Raw genomic sequence first — 19,024 nt, 5'->3', positions numbered from 1 at the left:
AGAATTAAATACTTTTAAGCTTATAAAATAGACAATATTTTCTAAATCATTGGTCAGATAATGATTTTAAGGGTAGCGTTGTGAATTAAGTATTTCCATCTTTGCTTGGAGAATAACTTGAAATATCATTAACAGTCCCTTTAATAATAATATTTTTAGTTATATGACTCAAGTAGACCGTTGCTTGAGGGGGTTTGAGTCTACAACAGAATGGGCGGATCTCATCGCAGCTTTAACAAAACTTAACAAGGTTAATTTCTATGATACATTCTGATTCGGAGCCTGGATCAGTACCGACAAAAATATGATTATCAGTAAAAATAACATTTGAACGAAAAAATTTCAATTGTTTCTTGTAATTTTTTTTCGACGTTGAATTGAATTAACATAACTGAACAATTGAAAAGTAGACATTTAGGTTTTATGAAAAAGTGTGAAACCAAGGGATAAACATTCACTGATTTAAAGATATTCTTTCAGAGAGTTACATGCAAAAGCTTCGGAGTTAAATGACGACTTTTGCAAAGAATTTTATAATCTTGAATCCTTGAATAAATAAATTTGGTTCAAGCGACTTACGCATTTTTCATTAGTTTGATTATTTTTCTAATTGTACATTTAAGGTTTTGTTGGCACATATGAAGTATCCAATAATTTGATTATTTTTCTAATTGTACATTTAAGGTTTTGTTGGCACATATGAAGTATCCAATAATTTGATTATTTTTCTAATTGTACATTTAAGGTTTTGTTGGCACATATGAAGTATCCAATAATTTGATTATCTTTCTAATTGTACATTTAAGGTTTTGTTGGCACATATGAAGTATCCAATAATTTGATTATTTTTCTAATTGTACATTTAAGGTTTTGTTGGCACATATGAAGTATCCAATAATTTGAGTATTTTTCTAATTGTACATTTAAGGTTTTGTTGGCACATATGAAGTATCCAATAATTCCTCGGCGGATTATTATCAGTAAACGACTAGCTCAGTGTATGCATCCAGCTCTCCCAGCAGGTTTAATTCATTTATCCTTCCATCTTTTGATTTATTCATCCTTTCATTCATCCTATCTTTCATTTATTTATTCTTTCATTCACTTTTTCATTCTTTAATTCATTTATTCGTTCTTTTCTTCATTTCTTCATTCTTTCATTCATTTCTTCATTCTTTCATTCATTTATTCTTTCTTATTTTTCATTTATTCATTCTATTATTGATTTTTTTTTTTTTTTTTATTCATTAATTCATGCTTTCTTCAAATATTAATTTATTCATTGTTTTATTCACTTATTCATTCTTTTCTTCATTTATTCATTCTATCATTCATTTATTTTCTTTTATCCTTCCTTTCTTTCATTTATTTATTCATTCTTCCATTTATTTAGTCATTTAATCCTTCATTTATTAATTCTTACATTCATTTATTCATTCTTTCATTTATTTATTCATTATTTCATTCATTTTTTTAATTTATTTATTTTTCTATACAACGCTTTATTTATAAATGTTGATTGATAAATTAAGTTTTCATCCTATCCAACCTTCCCCTAGGTGTACACCAGAAAGCCCTGGAGACGTATGACATAATCTTTAAGTGTATGGGAACCAACAGACTGGCGGCTGAGCTCTTCATTTACTCTGCAGGTACACAATATTGAATACATACGGGCTGTCCAACTAAACATGGCACTTAAAGATCTTTTTTGATCTGAATTCATGGAAAGGGTGTCCCATGAAACATGACAGTTGAGAGTTGTTGTTCTTCAAAATATTTCGCATCATTTATTCGTCAATTTACATTTATTAGTATGATTCTTAAAACAATTATCGATAAATTACTCTAGTACTGGCATTTCCAAACTGTGGTCTGATATTTGTGTGCTTTTAATATTTTTAAAACCCCAAATAAGGCAGGCCACATCTTGGAAATGCCAGGACCACGTGCGTATTTCTGAAAAGTATATCAACGATAAAATAGTCCTTTCTCTAAAAAATCCCCAGTTTTTTTACGACAAAATGTCACTTTATTCCTGTTGGCATCATAAAAATATCTCCTTGTTTTTTTAGGGATAAATGAATGCTGCAATTTATTTCAAAGATCAAAGACGACCTTCGACAAGTCGTCTTTCAACTGTCAAGTTTCGATGGAAACCTTGTATCTTTAATGCCTTTATTTATTTTAAATTTTGTAAATATTATAGGTCTGTTCCCACTTCTCTCGAATGCCGCGATGAATGTAAGATCTATCCTACTCACTGTTTATGAGAATCATTTTGTTCCACTCGGAGATCGTCTTCGTCCCGGACTCAACGGGTTCCTCTCAGGTCGGATAAAAAAGAATTTTAGAGGTCGAGGGGCATGGAATATTTTTTTTAAAAAGCTTTATTTTTATAATGATCTCTTTAATGTGGATTTAGGACCTATTTTATTAACTATATGAGGTTTAGATCATTTTAAACACTAAATTTTAAATACCTTTTATATTGACAGCTCTACACTGGTCTGGTAGTCTGGTAAATATCAAAGTGGACCAGTCAAAGAGACTGATAGTGTGCAGTTGGGTGGTAAATTCATTTGTTGGCCTAGTTCCGGACCAGAGTGGACATGTTTTTTATCATTTGGTACACTAACTTCCCTCCTTTGACGGTTATATGCAGGGGGGGGGGACATTGTCTAGATTTCCGTGTAATTATGATAGATAGTTTATCTTTATTGTTATAGGTGTACTTCCTGGGTTAGAGGAGGGGTCGGACCATTATCAGAGAACCAATAATCTCCTTGAGGCTGTAGCAGAGGCTGTTCAACCTCAGGTAATCTTTTATGGGCTGTAGCAAATGCTGTTCAACCTCAGGTAATCTTTTAGAGTCTGTAGCAAAGGTTGTTCAACCTCAGGTAATCTTTTAGAGTCTGTAGCAAAGGTTGTTCAACCTCAGTGTACTCGTTACGTTGTTTTTGAGACTTTAAAAACATAAAAGCTCACTCATATCCAGGGCGAGTATTCCCTTATAACCAGCGCACCACATTAATACACGAGTGTTATGTTTGTATAAGCTTTATTGAAGTAGGTAATGCTCAACTTCAGCTCTCACACTGAACTGAAATTAAATTATTATAATATAACAGAATATATACGTATATGTTTACAAAATTTTGCTCCAGGTCTCAATAAAGAAATTTAGTTTTTTGAATCATTAAAAAATCATATTAGCAAAGAGTTCAGTATTTAAAAACACACTTACAAAGTTGCTCGGGCTGGGGTCTTGATATGAGCTACAGTTCAGAGAGAGATTATCTTATGCTTCATTCAGAGTCCTTTTGTGTCTAAAAGAGAATTCTCGGTGAGATTTGATCGACAAAAGATAAGCTTATAGATCACTTATCAAAATATTAGCACAGAAATTGCAGTGTACCTTTAGGTGCAATCCTTAAAGCAGAGAAGGAGAGTATCGGAGAACCAAGGGGAAGACGACGTCCTTGATATTGTTCTCTGATCTTGAGGAATCTAAACAAGACGGGGTTTTAAATCCTGTTCGTCAAGACCGTTATATATATTTCTCGTATGATGAGTCTCACCTTAACAGGACACGTCTAAAGCATATGACGTTCCAACATAAGTCCTCGAAATCTGTGTTGTCCAGTCGGAGGCAGCTCGGTCAGATCAATTAGCACTCCGAGTTGTGGATCAGAGGAGGTGAGCTCACATTCTTATGCTCAGGATGATGGTCAGGAAGAATCACGATGGTGGAAGACGGCCAAGGGAATCTAGAACAGTTCTGAAGATGGAAGACGACATCAGAAGATTTCTCCAGGTGAAGAGTATTTACTCCATCTGATCTGTCAGACGGAGGAGTACACGAACATCAGGGTAGGTCCTGAATACATGTATTTGGTCCTGAATACATGTATTTAGGGTATCTGCATGTGCATAATATTATCGATGAACATTCCAAGGATCAAGTTTCAAAGTCTATTTATGATTTCGCATGGTTCACCTGAGTTTCATTTACTCGACGAATGAAGATTTGTAGATGAGGTTGTAGATAATAGATTTGTAGGATGATGTTGTAGGTGGTAGATTTGTAGGATGGTTGAAGTTAGGGAGAACACGCTTAATCTAAGATCTGTATCACCATTATATAACATCATTACATATATCAAAGTTTTCTTTTTAGCTCTAGACCTTTTTTATTATTGGAAATAATCTTTTAAAAGATGTTTTATAAACCTCGTAAAAGTGGAGACCTGGAGACTTAATCGGGTTATAAATATAATCAACCCATTCTTCTTCTGAAAAAGACGATATATAGTTTTTTAAGTTAAAATTATTCTTTCCAAATTAAAATCATTGTTATACAAGCTAAAATCTTTACTTTTTGAATTAAAAACTTTCTTTCTTTTGAATTCTCAATAAGATAAAGAATTTTATATAAAACAGCTCATGATTAACATTTCTCATGGCTTGATAAGATTAAAAGAATATATAGGGTTGTATAATTCAGAACATTGATTTTTTAGTATAAGGATGAATAATCAAGAGTTTCAGAAATGTAGGAGAAAGTTCGAATTTTCATGTGTAGATTCAGTTTCAACCTTTTCCGCTCCAACTTCTTCACATTCATCCCAAGGATTCTCTAGGTTTTTCAGAAATCCTGAACATTGAAAGTTTATTAGAATTCTTCAAATTCCACACTCAGGTAATCTTCTAGAGGCTTTTAACCTCAGCTTAGGTAATTTTCAAGAGGCTGTTACCTCAGGTAATCTTCTTGAGGCTGTAGCATAGGACCTCAGGTAAACTTCTAGATGCTGTAGCAGAGGTTCTTCAACCTCAGGTTAACTTCTAGAGGCTGTAGCAGAGGTTATTCAACTTCAGATAAATTTCTTGAGGCTGTAGCAGAGGCTGTTCAACCTCAGGTAAACTTTTAGAGGCTGTAGTAGAGGTTCTTCAACCTCAGATAATATTTTAATAAGAAGACGACTGTTGACTTATGATTTTAAAAAGTCCAATGAACATGAAACACATTAGTTGAATTACTGGTAAAACTGTTTGCGTATAACAAAATCAAATTCACATCAATTTAATTAAATGTCAACAGCTTTATGGATCCCACTGTATGACCTGTTTTTCCCTTTCCACAAGTTTATTTTCTTAAAATTGATTTTTTATTGTTTTTTTTTTTTTTATTCTTATTTACAATTTTTAGGTGTTTTACTCTGGGCTCTGGGAGTGTGTTGCAACAAATGCTACTATAAGGTTAGAACACGCATGTAAAATTTATTAAAAATAATGACTTGTGATAAAATTCAGCTAATTCTTTTTCTGTGTTTAGTTGATGAAAATCTTTTTTTTGCATTAGTAATAGTAAGGTCCTAAAAGCTGTCGTCCGATATTCAAGGACCTCAACAATTGTTCCTTGGTGTCTTTTTACAAGTACGACGGAATATGCCAGAAATGTATGTTGAAAAAAAAACATAGCTTCCCAATTTACATTCTTTTAATGTCCTCAAATAACAGCAGCAAATGTAAAAAAAACTTTTAATATAAATTTTAGACTTCCTGCTCTGACCTTTGTGCTGTGTCATTGTGGTAAAAAAACACGTGGTTTGTCAGCTGCTTCAACCCAGCCCTATCTACTCGGAGCAGATCATGACGTCATGTGCAGGGCTCTTTGTCTAGCTTTACAGGTACAAATATAGACTTTTTAATTGAGCCAAAACAGTTTTTAAAAATCACCCCCCACCCCCTTAATCTTAAAAATCTACTTTTAGATGCATTTTCACTAGATGTAAGAAAAGTACAATGGTAGTTGGTTCAACTTCTCTGAAATTTGAATGCTTGAAAAGTAAAACTTTACAGCTTTCTTGGGGCACCATGGCAGATAAAAAATGGGGTGTATTTGATCGCTTTTGAGCTCGAACCAGTTGATAATCCCAGATCTAACTCTGCCGCATTCATTAGTATACCATCTTAAAGGATTCCTCTGCTCTGGTTCAAAGATCTGCGCTAGACCTTCTTCTCCAGGGGTTTCCTCTTCATCATCCTCAGTTTGTAAAACAGGTCAGAACAGGGGTACATATTTTGTTGGAAATTATCCCCCCAACCTCTTAGGTAATTAACCTAGAAGATTGAATGTTGTAATTAAGAGCCTGTTAAAAAGAAGAAGTTGTTTCATTTAAAGCAAAAGGGGTTTGTCGAAGTCAACAGATGGGTCAATCTGCTCAACAATCCAGAGATGAGATGATTTCTAGGATGTATAATGTACATTTATGTACAAGGATTGGAAGAAAAAAGCCTCAAATACTGTCCAGAAGAAATTCTGCACCAATACATTTTTGAAGTGTGTTATTTATACAATGATATAAATTTAATATCAGGAATTAATGAAATTACTAAGGGGGAAAAGTATTAAATGAGGGAGTAGGATGATATCTAACTTTTCAGTATATTCCGCCAAATCTTATGAAATATCATCAAATTTACTGATTCATTAGGATATGGTCTGCCTGGTTAGTAGTGTCCTGAGTTCCTTACTCCGAAGAGATATGTCATTGAATCGTCGTCTTTTCTCCTGGATTCTTGGATCAGAGATCAATCCTGATCTGCTTCCAGGTAAACACAGGAGTGAGGTAGAGATCGTCTTCTCATGGTTTCTTGGATCAGAGATCAATCCAGATCTACTTTCAGGTAAACACAGGAGTAAGGTAGAGATCGTCTTCTCATGGTTTCTTGACTCAGAGATCAATCCCGACCTACTTACAGTTAAACACAGGGGAGGTCCTCTTTTTTCCTGGATTCTTGAATCAGAAATCAACCCAGAGTCAAGATCTGCTTCTAGGTAACTAAGGGCTATGATGGAAGTCGTTTTTTTTCCTGGATTCTTTGATCAAAACTAAATCCAGGATTGAGACCTGCTTCCAGTTAAGAAAAGGGTAGGGGTTAGATAGTACAATCTCAACCAGTTTCCAGGTATAACGAGGGTAGGGGTTAGATAGTACAATCTCAACCAGTTTCCAGGTATAACGAGGGTAGGGGTTGGATACAATCTCAACCAGTTTCCAGGTATAACGAAGGTAGGGGTTAGATAGTACAAGCTCAACCAGTTTCCTGGTATAACGAGGGTAGGTGGGTAAAGGTAGTCCTATCTCCTGGATGCTTGGTTTAAAGATCAATCCCGACATACTTCCAGGTAAACCAAAGATAGAGGGTGCTGTTAGGTCATCTTTTCTTTACAAGGAGGAAAGAAAGGGTTAATTACTCTTTTCCCATATGAAAGTAAAATTCTTTAAAAAGATCAATTATGATAGATAATTAAAAAAAGTTTCACAATGTGATGATTTGACCAATTTTCTGTTATCAGGATCCCATCCTGCCGTGCAGAGAACTGGAAGTGAAGAACTTGCAGAAGAAGTGAAGGACGAAACATATTTTTCAAGGTTAATCTATCCTCCGTNCCACAACATTTGTCTCTAGATTGGTTCATTACAGAGTAAACACTAGAAAAAATTCGATTCCTCCATTTTTTAATGTTTTATTGTAGTGGTGTTTATTTTCCTGTACAATCATTACCCCCACCCCCGTCTTATGAAAATAATTTTTTCCCTTAAGTAGCGCTTAAAGTTTAGGGTAATATTTTCTGAATATGTAAAAAAAAATTTTGGAGGTAAAAAGTATTATTAAGGATGAAAAAAATTTTATTGCCTACGTTTGTGCCGACTGTAAGATGGCCAATTTTGATCAGCTTTTTTGTAAAAAAAAAATCAACTATTTACTATTTCTTCCTTTTTTTAACGGGATTGGAATCCATCAAACCATTAGTAATCTTGTTGTTCTCTAGGTATGGTCGAGATCTGGTTGTATCCGCTGTACTCCGGATACTAGAGGAGAGTATACCCAACCGTGCCACTGATCAACCTTTAGATACAAAACCATTCAGGAGAGGAGCAAGTTCATCTCATTGAACCTCTTTCATACTTTCTGCAAGTGCAGTTAAATGCATTACAATAAGACAAATTGTGTCTTGCAAAGTATTTTTTAACGGATTTTTTTTTCTTTATACTTTTTACAAATTATGCAAAGAATATTTATCATGCACCCGTTTCAGATTTAGCGTAGTGTTGTGTTTATGTACAGTAAGACCCATACATTCAGTAATAAGTTATCAATGAGATTAACTGCTTCAGAATAATCACATCTCTGCTGGATAAACCTGAGATAGGTCCCTTTATTGTTGATCATATTATCCTTGATATTTTCAGGTAATTTCATCATTCAGATTTTCTTTGATAACATCACAATCATCATTAATTTGGTTCAAGTAATTCGATTTTTAATTAGTGGCATGTCCGATTTACAATGGGAGCCTAGCTTTGTATGATCGAGGATGAATAAGAACTTTGAAAATATTTATTTTTAATTTTTGTTTCTCTTTAAAAGGGACAGCATCAACATAGGAAATCATCACTCTCAAACACTTTTTAAGCCTAAAACCGACTAAATCTGCCACATTATGTATCATATAAATGTCATAAGGGTTGAGAATTGGGTATGTTGGAGGTCCCTTGATATTACATTCCCCTTAAAATGGAATTTTAGGAGATTAGTGCTTCTCGAAAAAGGGTAGAAGACACAAGACATGAGTGTTTTAAAGTTATTACCAGAAATTCTTGTTTCAACCCACATTATTTTGTGGAGCACTGTATAGTGAAACTGTCTAAATAATCCAACCCTTTTAAATGTTCTGTTTCTAGGACCCTGTACCATATGTCAGATACAAAAGCTGAGAAAGGAAATATTCGTCAAGATCTGATAAAGACTGCCAACCTTCTGTTTTCTCAGCTGGACACCAGCTTTGTGTGGTCTGTCTGCTCAAAACACTTTGATATTGCATGTCAGTCTGCTGCAGGCAACCCACCAAACCTTGATGTTATGGTTCTAGGGGTCGGTGAAGGAGAAACAAATATAAGAGAGATGTGTTTTATCATTAATTTCCTTCTAGAAATAGTCTCCATTGAAACGTATATAGAGACATCTAGCGAGCATTTACCTAAACTCTTTCAAAGCATGGTGCAGAGTGTCCGTCGAAGTATAAATTGGTTGGCAGGGAGTGATCTAAACGAGTGTTTGACCAGTTGTAAGCGTGTGCTGGGCAGAGTACAGCCGGCCTGGAATGTCTGGGACCTGAATGAGTCCCTACGAGGACGAACCTCCAGTGAACTGGATAAAAGTGATTTATCCGACGAAGTACTTGAAGCTACGGAGTCAACTACTGCTACTCCTGTCAAGACTAATGAGACAAATAACAACCGGTCTTCAGGGCAGCATAAAGCGTCAAGTCTCCATGATCAACTAATAAAAAAGTGCAACCAGAGTTACACAGAGATGTTCCAGGAGTTTCTAGAGTTCCGTATCCTCGAAACTCCTCTCCGAGACTGGAAGGGTATGGTGGAGTCCTCCAATACTGTCCTCCTGGATCAGAACGAGGACCTTAGTAGTATGCTAAACAGCCTCATGTCTGGAGGAACACTGGAGAGGATAGGAAGAGAGTCTGAACCTAAACTTTCTGTCAGTCTTCGATCTGGCTCAGAACTATTAACAGATGCGTTTAGTTCGGCGTGTACAGGTACTATCAATCAATCAATCAACCAATTAATCAATCAATCAACATATTGGAATGTTAAATGTTTATTCATCAAAAAAAATTAAATTAAAATCCAAAATCGATCAGACCAATCGAATGTAATCCATCAATCAATCAATTTATTAAACTATCCATCAATCAACTAAAAGAGTAATAAAATGATCAAGCATCTACTTATTTCCAGGTTTAGTTGAACTATCCTCTATGCCAAAGTACAACAAGGTAAGGGGAAATCTTAAAAAAAGGCAACCCCCACCTATTTTCTCCATATCTTCCGTTTTCCCTTCTCCATTAAATTCCCTGACAATTGATTTTTTTTCCAATCCTATAAAATATATTTTAGGCTGATGTTGAGAATGCCAATGGTGTTCTGCCCGCCTGGCTTCAGGCCCTGCTTCTGTGTGCAACTATGCAGGAAAATAAACCAATTCAATTTAGGAGTTTTAACCTTTAATCTAGAAAGAAAAAAGATTTAGAAAGTTATTTCTCAGGTTTCTTAACCAGTAAATATTTCATTTAAAATTAAAAAGTTATTCAATTGAAATTGATTTTGTTTTGGGTTGGTTATTTTTAGCTTTGAAAATTGGGCTGGTAAAAAAGTTTTTCGAGATTTAAGTACATATAAAAAAATCAAATTCGTTAATTTCACAACTTAGAATGTGGATGAATCCAAGATATCAGAATCCAACATTAGAATACAGCTGACAGCAGTTGCTACCTTGATAGAGCTGGCAAGCGTGCTGTCAACCTGTGTAGCAGCTGTCAGCAGACCCCGATCTGCTGACAATGTTGAAAGTGTTTTGGTTACAATGGATCCTTTGCTGACAACCGAACATCTTAATATTATTTGCTGGAAAATAAATAATACATTAAAAAAAATTTCCCCATTTATACCCTTTTCGCGTTTTTGACTGTTTGTCGTTTGACCCTAGGTCGTTTGACCCTATGTCGGTGAACTGTGAAATGAAATGAAATGAAAAAGATCGTGAAAGACCCCCAATGTGGAATCCCCAGACCGACATCCGTGAGAGGGTCTCAGTCAGGTCCTGATTCCCCCACCAGTTCACAAACCCTTGTTTTTTCCTCACGTTTCTATCTTAAAATATTTTCTTAATGTGGGTTCACTATGAAAGTGACTTACGGATTGTATGAAGCAAAAACAAAGCACGTAATTTACAGAAGTTAACTTTCATGATGGTAAAACGACCATATCTTCCTTATTGGTGGTCAGATATAGATTTGAGCATGTTATTTTAATACGGATGCTCTAAATCCTCAATGGCGTATAAGAATTTACAATTAAGAGCATAATTCCACTTTATATTTGTGAAAATATAATTAGATAATATTTAAACCAAGGTTGATCGCCACAAGTCTCTGGAACAATCTTGGTCTTGTTCCCTCTGTTTATCATCTACAGTGTGTCACACTGCTTCACAGGTGGGTTGGTTCTTTGGTTGGTTGGTTGGTTGGTTGTTTTGTTGTTTGGTTGGTTGCTTGGTTAAATGGTTGGTTGGTTGGTTCTTTGGTTAGTTAGTTGGTTGTTTGGTTGCTTTGTTAAATGGTTGGTTGCTTGCTTGCTTGCTTGCTTGCTTGCTTGCTTGCTTGCTTGCTTGCTTGCTTGCTTGGTTAAATGGTTGATTGGTTTGTTTGATTTGGTTGATACCTTGCTTTATTGTTTGTAGGTTGGTCGGTAGATTAAGTTGAACCACTGCCCTCTTGAACTTGAACCGGAGCAAAAGAGTTCAACTTCATCTACTTAGTTCAATTCCTTCTCACTATTAATTAAATTTGGACCTTGATTAGATTACTGGAGCTGGCTCCGCAAGCCTCCGTTGTTGAGAATGTAGTAGCTGAGAGCCTCCAGGCTTCCATCTCTGGATCCTCCGTCAACGTGTTCCGGAGGTTTTCTCAGCTCTGGCATCTCTCCAGAGATATCTCAGGAAGCAGAAAGACTTTAGATCTCTGCCTGAATAAGATGGTTTCAGGTTTTATATATTTTTATTCAGTTCGAAATTTGTTAACTAGGGTTCAGTCAAAACCCTGGTAATTGAGTCACAGGTCGTCTTTGATTACTGTTTTTAGAAAAGACGGCTACGGGCTGCCCTTATCTACTTTTTGAGAAATTGTAATGAATGCTATTGCTTAGTAGGAAACCCAGTGAAAAACATTAATTGTCACCTAAAATCAGAAAACGTTATAAAACTTAATTTCTGATACTCTTTCTGTTTCTTGAGTTTGATGACAAAACTATTAAATTCAAGAATGAAATTGATTTCTTTTGATGTTGGATTTGTTTTCAATGTGAATTAAAAATTCAATGATTTGCAGGTTTAAGATCGGATAAGAGCGCTGTTCGGACACTTTGTGAGCGTTGGGTTGAGCATTCTTTATCTCGTGGAGATACTGGTCGTCTTCTTGAACCACTTCTTCTCTCTCTTCTAGGTCAGCCATTTTAATTTTTTAGATTTATCAAAGTTCTATCTACCATCACTTTCATTAGAAAAATTTAAACATTTTCTTTGATTAATGTCAATAGTTTTCAGTTTTAATTTCTATAGATTGCTTTAACTTTTTTGTTTCTATTTTTGAGGTCGTTAAAATGTTGTTTTTTATTTAACTAACTGCATTTTTAAAATCCACCATCAAAGTTTTCTGAATGAACTTTTCTGTAACGCCTTAACCCATTCGCGTCGAAGGGCATTTTCCCAATCAAACCCGAAAACTTGAGTTAAAAAGAGGCTTGAAATTGACATTTATCCTACTTTTTTAAAAATTCCAATTGCATTGTTGAAATCTCTGTTGTGTATTTAGACCCGGCCTCTGCTCGTCTCTCTGTCCTCCACGCCAACATCAAGGAATCCCGGGCAGCCTCCAAACCTACCCCTCAATCCTCCCCGAGGCTGCCTCGTGTATTCGCCATATCCTCCTTGGAAAACAATATTATTTATCATATCACAAACTCAAAACCTGAGTGCCCACCCCCCAGGGAGGTTTATATTTAACTTAAATTTTTTAGCCAATGCCAAATTTTTTTTAAAAAATTTGAAAATTGTTGGTGAAAAATGCATTTAATTTAATGTAAAAGTTATGATTAATAATATGTTTTAGTATGTATTTCCACAATCGTTAAATTTTGTATCCAAAATGTTCAAAATATTTATTTTTTAAAAGTTTGGAAAAATTAAAAAGTTGTAAAGAACAAAAGCAATTGTTCAGGCGGAACTTGATAAAGTAGTTAAACTATATCTACTCCTTTAGGAGTGCAAGTGCACTCCTGTCCAAAGTAATAGTTCAACTATCCTTCCTTAGTTTAACCACTTCTATTCATTCTCATTTGTTTTTGAATGATAGATAAATATAAACAACCTCCGCACTAGGTCTAAGGTCCAATGCTTAAATGCTGGTTCTGAAAGTCGAACTACGCTGACCGACATGAGCCTGTTGAACCCTGAAACCTTGACCAGGTTCCCTTACGCCAAGATGTCCATGTGGGTCAACCCATTCGCCTTGGTTTCATCAGAATCAGAGTTCAATAAGGGATAAAACCATTGATTAAAATAAATCAGAATTGAGAAATTCATAAATCAAGGTTCCATAAAAGGTCGTCTTTTTTACACCGCATTTATTATTTAGCATATAATCTTTATTAATTTTACTTCGCAGCTTTCGCTATCAATATCTCTGCATGGTATTTAAATTTAAATACGACATTTAACGTTCTTATTCTATCCTGAGCTCATCAAAATTCCCTTTAAATTCAGAAGTGATAACGCAGAAAAAGTGGAATGATTACTAATTTTGGGTAATGTTGATCCGCTCTACTGCCCATCAGTCCTATTGCCCATCCGCTATACTGCCCATCCGGCCTACTGCAACATCTGACCTACGACAGCTGTAGGTCGGATGGGCATATCTTCTTGCCCATCTCGGACCTACCACAGCTGTTAAAACCACGTGCTTGTAGGTCGGATGGGCAGTAGAGGGGATGGGCGTAGGTCCAAAAATACACCATCCTAATTTTGTTCTTTCTGTAAATGAGAATGCCGCTACCGTATCCAAATTACAGTCACAAATTACAAAATCTTGATAAGTATTTTTAAAAGAAACAGCTTATGCGACAACCATACCACTGTTCCTAAGCAGATCCAAATAGGCCAAGTTAACGCTAAAATTAGCAGGTTTCTGACCTTCTAATTAGCAGCTTTTTATTATACAATTTGCCATGTCAGACCATTGGTTCTTCGCTGCTTATTAAAAATGTTTGAATGGATTGTAGGATCCAAGTGGAACTCCTGAACCCGCTGAGGAAACCCGTCCCTCCTCTCCAACCCTCTCCGAACCCTATAGTTTCTCCTCCGAGAGCGGAGCTGGAACCCCGAGGAAAGGGTCGAATACGCATCTAAGCTCAGACCACGAGAGCCAGTTTGTGGTCGCATTCATTTTAGATCTAATACTGGAGAAGGTAGAATTTTTTCTGTTCTCAACATTTTTTTTAAGTTTGAAACCTTTCTTTCGTTTTAATATATTTTTACATGAAACCCAAGAACATGATGTCCCCCCGCTCCTTTATAGTATTAAGGTATAATAAAGGCAATTATTTAAACCCCATTGTTATCATGTAAATAAATTCCATTGCGTCATTTTTATGGGTTTCGTTCCAATTATGATTATTTGTAAACATTTAAGCAAAAATATAGATAACTTCCATGTATTTAGGTTGTTTCGGAAGATCAATTCCTTCTGAAACTAGATGATCTTCAGTTCCCAGAACCTAGTAAACATACGCGGCATTCAGGTCAGACTTTAAGGGACTGTTAACGTAATTTCAAAATAGTTACCGTTGTGAATCATTGATGGTGCTCAGAATTAACTCTACACTCCGAACAATCCCATTAAAATTATAAATGAAGCTTTATGTTCACCTCTTATAAAATACCAATGTGCTAATTAAACGAATTTAATTTGTGTGTAAACCCAACCAATTTCTATATTTATTTATTCCACTATAAGTTTTGTACATACGCTAAAACCTGGTCAAATCTACAGTAAACTGTAATAGTTTCCATTTGTTGCCTTTATTCAAGGTCTTTGACTTAAAGGGTTACTCACATAGGATGAGAATAAGACGACGACTCTTCGGAATTCATTCAAAGGGTTTTTTTACATTCTTGGTTCTCTGAAACTTTTGAAACCTTCTTAATAATTTTTTTTTATATTATATTTTATAATTTAGTATTATAGGTAAAAGACCAAATTAATCCCTCAGATTCCTTTATATATTGAGTTTTAGGGATTCATTTAGGTTTCATGCTTTGTGAGCATCCCCGTAAAATCATTTCCGCCCTTTGGCGGTTATTTTTGAAGGGGAATCGGCCTCGATTTCTACGGAATGACATTTGATTATTTTGTATAGGGGTGAACCCAGTTGACAGCTCTGAAGGAGGGGTCGTTGCAGTTCATCCTCTTCACTCCCACCTGCTAATGTACTGCAAGTGTATAGACAGCAGAGCTGTACTACATACTCTACAGGTATATTCCTAATAGTGTTAGAGCTGTACTTAACACTCAATAAGTACATGGAATATTATTACTACTGTACTTAACACTCATGATAGGTACATGGAATATTAATAGAGCTGTACTTAACACTCAATATGTACATGGAATAATTTAAGTGCTGTACTTCATAATTCAGGATTGGTCCAAACCAGATATGGAAAATATTTTTGTAGTTTTAAACAGGGAATACCAGAATACAGTGGAAAAGTAAGACGACTTTTATTGGATGTTTTTGTTGTAAATGAATTAATATTTCAAAAAGTTGTTGTTTTAGTGCAAACTGCATGATTACACTACTCTGTTTTATGTTTTCTTTTATTGATCTTCAAAATTATATTCTTCCCAAAACTCGTCTTAGTATTCCACATTATTTTCGGGACCACTAACTACTTTTTATATTTATTATCGATTCGAATTTTTTTTAGTTGGAACTAATTTTAAAATTTTTATTGTCTAATCCTTATATTTTTGCAACCTGACTTTGTAGACCTTTGATTTTTATACTGCTAGATCAAACAGACAAAGTTTAAAATAATAAATTTTTAAATCACAAGTCTTTAAGATATTTGAGTTTGAGGTAAGTGATCAGTCCCTTTGCTTGTCATCTTTGAATTAACAGTGAGAACCAGAAAACTGTGGAATAGTAAGACGACATTAAAGAAGTAATTGTAGGTTTTTGATGCTGTTACAAAGCATATCGTTTAATAAAAAAACTTAAATTGTTAAAAAGGGTCTGTTTGCACTACAAAATTGCTGTGTCCCATGTGCATATATAAAGTTCATTGGACAAAATAATTTAAAGTCTAAAAGTCGTCTTCCTATTCTAGATTCTGGTTCTCACTGTATCAACGTAAACAATTTTCATCTTTGAATATTTCAGGCTTTGTCAAGTATTTTATCCGACGTTAGGCTTCAATAATGTCAGGCTGTCAGGGATTGTGACTGCATACCCCGGTCATATCAGGGAGCTATTAGACAATCCCTGGCTTCTTGATTTCATTTGATTTGAACGAAAACCATTTTCATCCTTGAATATTTCAGGCTTTGTCCAGTATTTTATCCATTCATCCTCGTCTTGCAGTCTCCAGCCTTGCTACAACAGGAGTAGCCAGTCCTTCACTTACAAGGTTATATACATTATACATTATACATTATACAGCCTTGCTACAACAGGAGTAGCCAGTCCTTCACTTACAAGGTTATATACATTATACATTATACAGCCTTGCTACAACAGGAGTAGCCAGTCCTTCACTTACAANACAGTTTTTTTTTAGTCTTTTTACATATCTTAAATATTGCAGTCTAGGTCTTCAATATGTATTCTAGGTCTTCATTATTGTATTCTAGTCCATCAATATTGTATTCTAGGTTTTCACTATGAATTCTAGGTCTAAATTATTGTATTCTAGTCCATCAATATTGTATTCTAGTCCATCAATATTATAATCTAGTCCATCTATATTGTATTCTAGTCCATCAATATTGTATTCTAGGTCTTCAATATGTATTCTAGTCCATCAATATTGTATTTTAGTCAATCAAAGTTCTACATCAAACGTCAAGTTTTTAATTCGTTTTGATACTTGTCCCTCAAAATTCATTTGTTTCTCTTTAAAAATTATTTAAGTTCGACCATTATGTAAATATGCATTAAGCTCCTCCAAAAAAATATATTCAGCTCCGCGCAACCATACCTAACTATGTAGGGTTGTATGGTTGTAATGGTTCTTATTGTTACAGTGTGTCCCATCAAACATTTTTGCTTAAATATTGCGGCATTTTTTGTCTAGTTTAAAGTATTATTCTTGAAACAAATGTCACACAAATCCCGGCATTTACAAAATTACCGGAGAATTGCTCGGATTTAAATTTTATTAATTTGAGCGAAAATTGTCGAAAAATATATTTTTTAAGATGCTAAGAAAATAGTTAAAACGTTAATCATTGAAAATCTGTTCAATTATATATATGAATCATTATAAATATATATTTGTTTGTTATAGCTTACAGCTGGCCAAACGGCTGGACTAATTGGCTGACCCATTGGTACCCATTGGATAAAAAATTGTTGAAATGAATTATATTCCTCTGGTAATGCTGGGCACGTGAGCCTAAATCATAATTATTCATTTAATACCAAACACGGGTAAAAGGACTGGATTGCTTGGACTAAAAATATTGGGCAACGCCCAAGCACCACAGCTATTTTTAGATATGTTCATTTATTTCAAATCTTTCAGATCCGTTCAATTGGTTCAACTAATGGCTCGTCATAAAAGATCTATTTTTGGAAAAGGATTTTCTTCTCCTCTTCCTTCGGACAGTACTTCACAGTATAGGTAATAGTCTCTTTACTGTGTTGTGTTCACGTAACACAGTACAGGTAATAGTATCTTTACTGTGAGTGTTGTGTACATGTGACACAGTTCAGGTATTAGTCACTTCTGTGTTGTGTACATGTAACACAGTTCAAGTAATAGTCACTTGACTGTGTTATGTACAATGTTGTTAAAATAAATTCGAAATATAAGGAAGACGATTTTTCCGACTCAAATGCCGTAGCCTTTTCTCTAGATGTATGTGTACTCAAGATCCATTTCCTCCATGTAGTGCCCACAAGTCAAACCCCGCTTCTTCTCCCCCCCCCCCTTCTACAGATCCCAGCCCCGGCAGTCAGCTATAAACACTCAAGACATTCACAACTCCGTCTCAACCCTGGCTCCTCCATGATAATGATTCAGATACAGAACTAACAGCAGAAGACACTGCTTACACCTAGCTCCGCACTCCACAATGTTCCAGAGATCCGGGCGGAACCAGACTTCCTTCCATTATCCTGTATACAGGATAAGTCCGCAATCTCTCTCCCTTAGACTAAGCCTAGTTGTGAGTAAGCCTGCCGTCAAGATTGATGATCTGCACCACCATCATGAAGTTCTACAAACACCTCCAATTGATATTCATCTATAGTTTCTTTATTAATTTCTAAACCAACCAATTTCCAACCCTGTCTAGGGAAAATATTTCATAACCTTTTCGTTTTATTAAATAAAGATTAGAAATATCCTTTTAGATCTCTTTTATTTTATCGTATTGACTTTTTTAAAGTCAACAAATGTACATGTAACAGTTCAGGTAATAGTCACTTGACTGTGTTATGTACAATGTATATGTAACAGTTCAGGTAATAGTCACTTGACTGTGTTATGTACATCTAACACAGTTCAGGTAATATTCTCTTTACTGTGTTGTTTTACATGCAACACAGTTCAGGTAATAGTCACTTGACTGTGTTATGTACAATGTACATGTAACAGTTCAGGTAATAGTCACTTGACTGTGTTATGTACATGTAACACAGTTCAGGTAATATTCTCTTTACTGTATTGTGTACATGTAACACAGTTCAGGTAATATTTTCTTTACTGTGAGTGTGTTTTGTACATGTAACACAGTACAGGTAATAGTCTCTTTACTGTGAGTGAGTTGTGTTTATGTAACACAGTACAGGTAATAGTCTCCTTACTGTGAGTGTGTTGTGTACATGTAACACAGTACAGGTAATAGTCTCTTTACTGTGTTGTGTACATGTAACACAGTACAAGTAATAGTATCTTTACTGTGAGTGAGTTGTGTTTATGTAACACAGTACAGGTAATAGTCTCTTTACTGTGAGTGTGTTGTGTACATGTAACACAGTACAGGTAATAGTCACTTGACTGTGTTGTGTACAATGTTGGACATGTAGCACAGTTTTTTTTTAGTCTTTTTACATATCTTAAATATTGCAGTCTAGGTCTTCAATATGTATTCTAG

At 35.0% G+C, this 19,024-nt stretch overlaps 1 protein-coding gene across 1 annotated transcript in view; it reads left to right on the top strand.

The window, feature by feature from the left end:
- LOC111697533 (protein dopey-1 homolog) overlaps window positions 1-19,024 on the top strand; it is a 35,861-nt gene that overhangs the window by 341 nt on the left and 16,496 nt on the right. Inside the window, exons 2-28 of the mRNA XM_023467559.1 lie at window positions 160-250; window positions 929-1,022; window positions 1,560-1,652; window positions 2,210-2,332; window positions 2,730-2,818; window positions 5,210-5,259; window positions 5,558-5,690; window positions 5,980-6,063; window positions 6,498-6,615; window positions 7,364-7,439; window positions 7,841-7,939; window positions 8,187-8,261; window positions 8,754-9,625; window positions 9,828-9,865; window positions 9,987-10,058; window positions 10,300-10,546; window positions 10,626-10,681; window positions 10,986-11,083; window positions 11,450-11,631; window positions 11,975-12,088; window positions 12,458-12,632; window positions 13,024-13,183; window positions 13,923-14,108; window positions 14,363-14,441; window positions 15,060-15,175; window positions 16,247-16,332; window positions 17,449-17,547. Coding sequence (XP_023323327.1) covers window positions 160-250; window positions 929-1,022; window positions 1,560-1,652; window positions 2,210-2,332; window positions 2,730-2,818; window positions 5,210-5,259; window positions 5,558-5,690; window positions 5,980-6,063; window positions 6,498-6,615; window positions 7,364-7,439; window positions 7,841-7,939; window positions 8,187-8,261; window positions 8,754-9,625; window positions 9,828-9,865; window positions 9,987-10,058; window positions 10,300-10,546; window positions 10,626-10,681; window positions 10,986-11,083; window positions 11,450-11,631; window positions 11,975-12,088; window positions 12,458-12,632; window positions 13,024-13,183; window positions 13,923-14,108; window positions 14,363-14,441; window positions 15,060-15,175; window positions 16,247-16,332; window positions 17,449-17,547 — 3,705 coding nt within the window. The remainder of the gene's footprint in view (window positions 1-159; window positions 251-928; window positions 1,023-1,559; window positions 1,653-2,209; window positions 2,333-2,729; window positions 2,819-5,209; window positions 5,260-5,557; window positions 5,691-5,979; window positions 6,064-6,497; window positions 6,616-7,363; window positions 7,440-7,840; window positions 7,940-8,186; window positions 8,262-8,753; window positions 9,626-9,827; window positions 9,866-9,986; window positions 10,059-10,299; window positions 10,547-10,625; window positions 10,682-10,985; window positions 11,084-11,449; window positions 11,632-11,974; window positions 12,089-12,457; window positions 12,633-13,023; window positions 13,184-13,922; window positions 14,109-14,362; window positions 14,442-15,059; window positions 15,176-16,246; window positions 16,333-17,448; window positions 17,548-19,024) is intronic.

The sequence above is a fragment of the Eurytemora carolleeae genome, unplaced genomic scaffold, assembly GCF_000591075.1.
Source record: "Eurytemora carolleeae unplaced genomic scaffold, Eaff_2.0 scaffold54, whole genome shotgun sequence".
In the NCBI taxonomy this organism is placed as follows: Eukaryota; Metazoa; Arthropoda; class Copepoda; order Calanoida; family Temoridae; genus Eurytemora; species Eurytemora carolleeae.
This window is presented reverse-complemented; position numbering and strand designations above follow the sequence as displayed.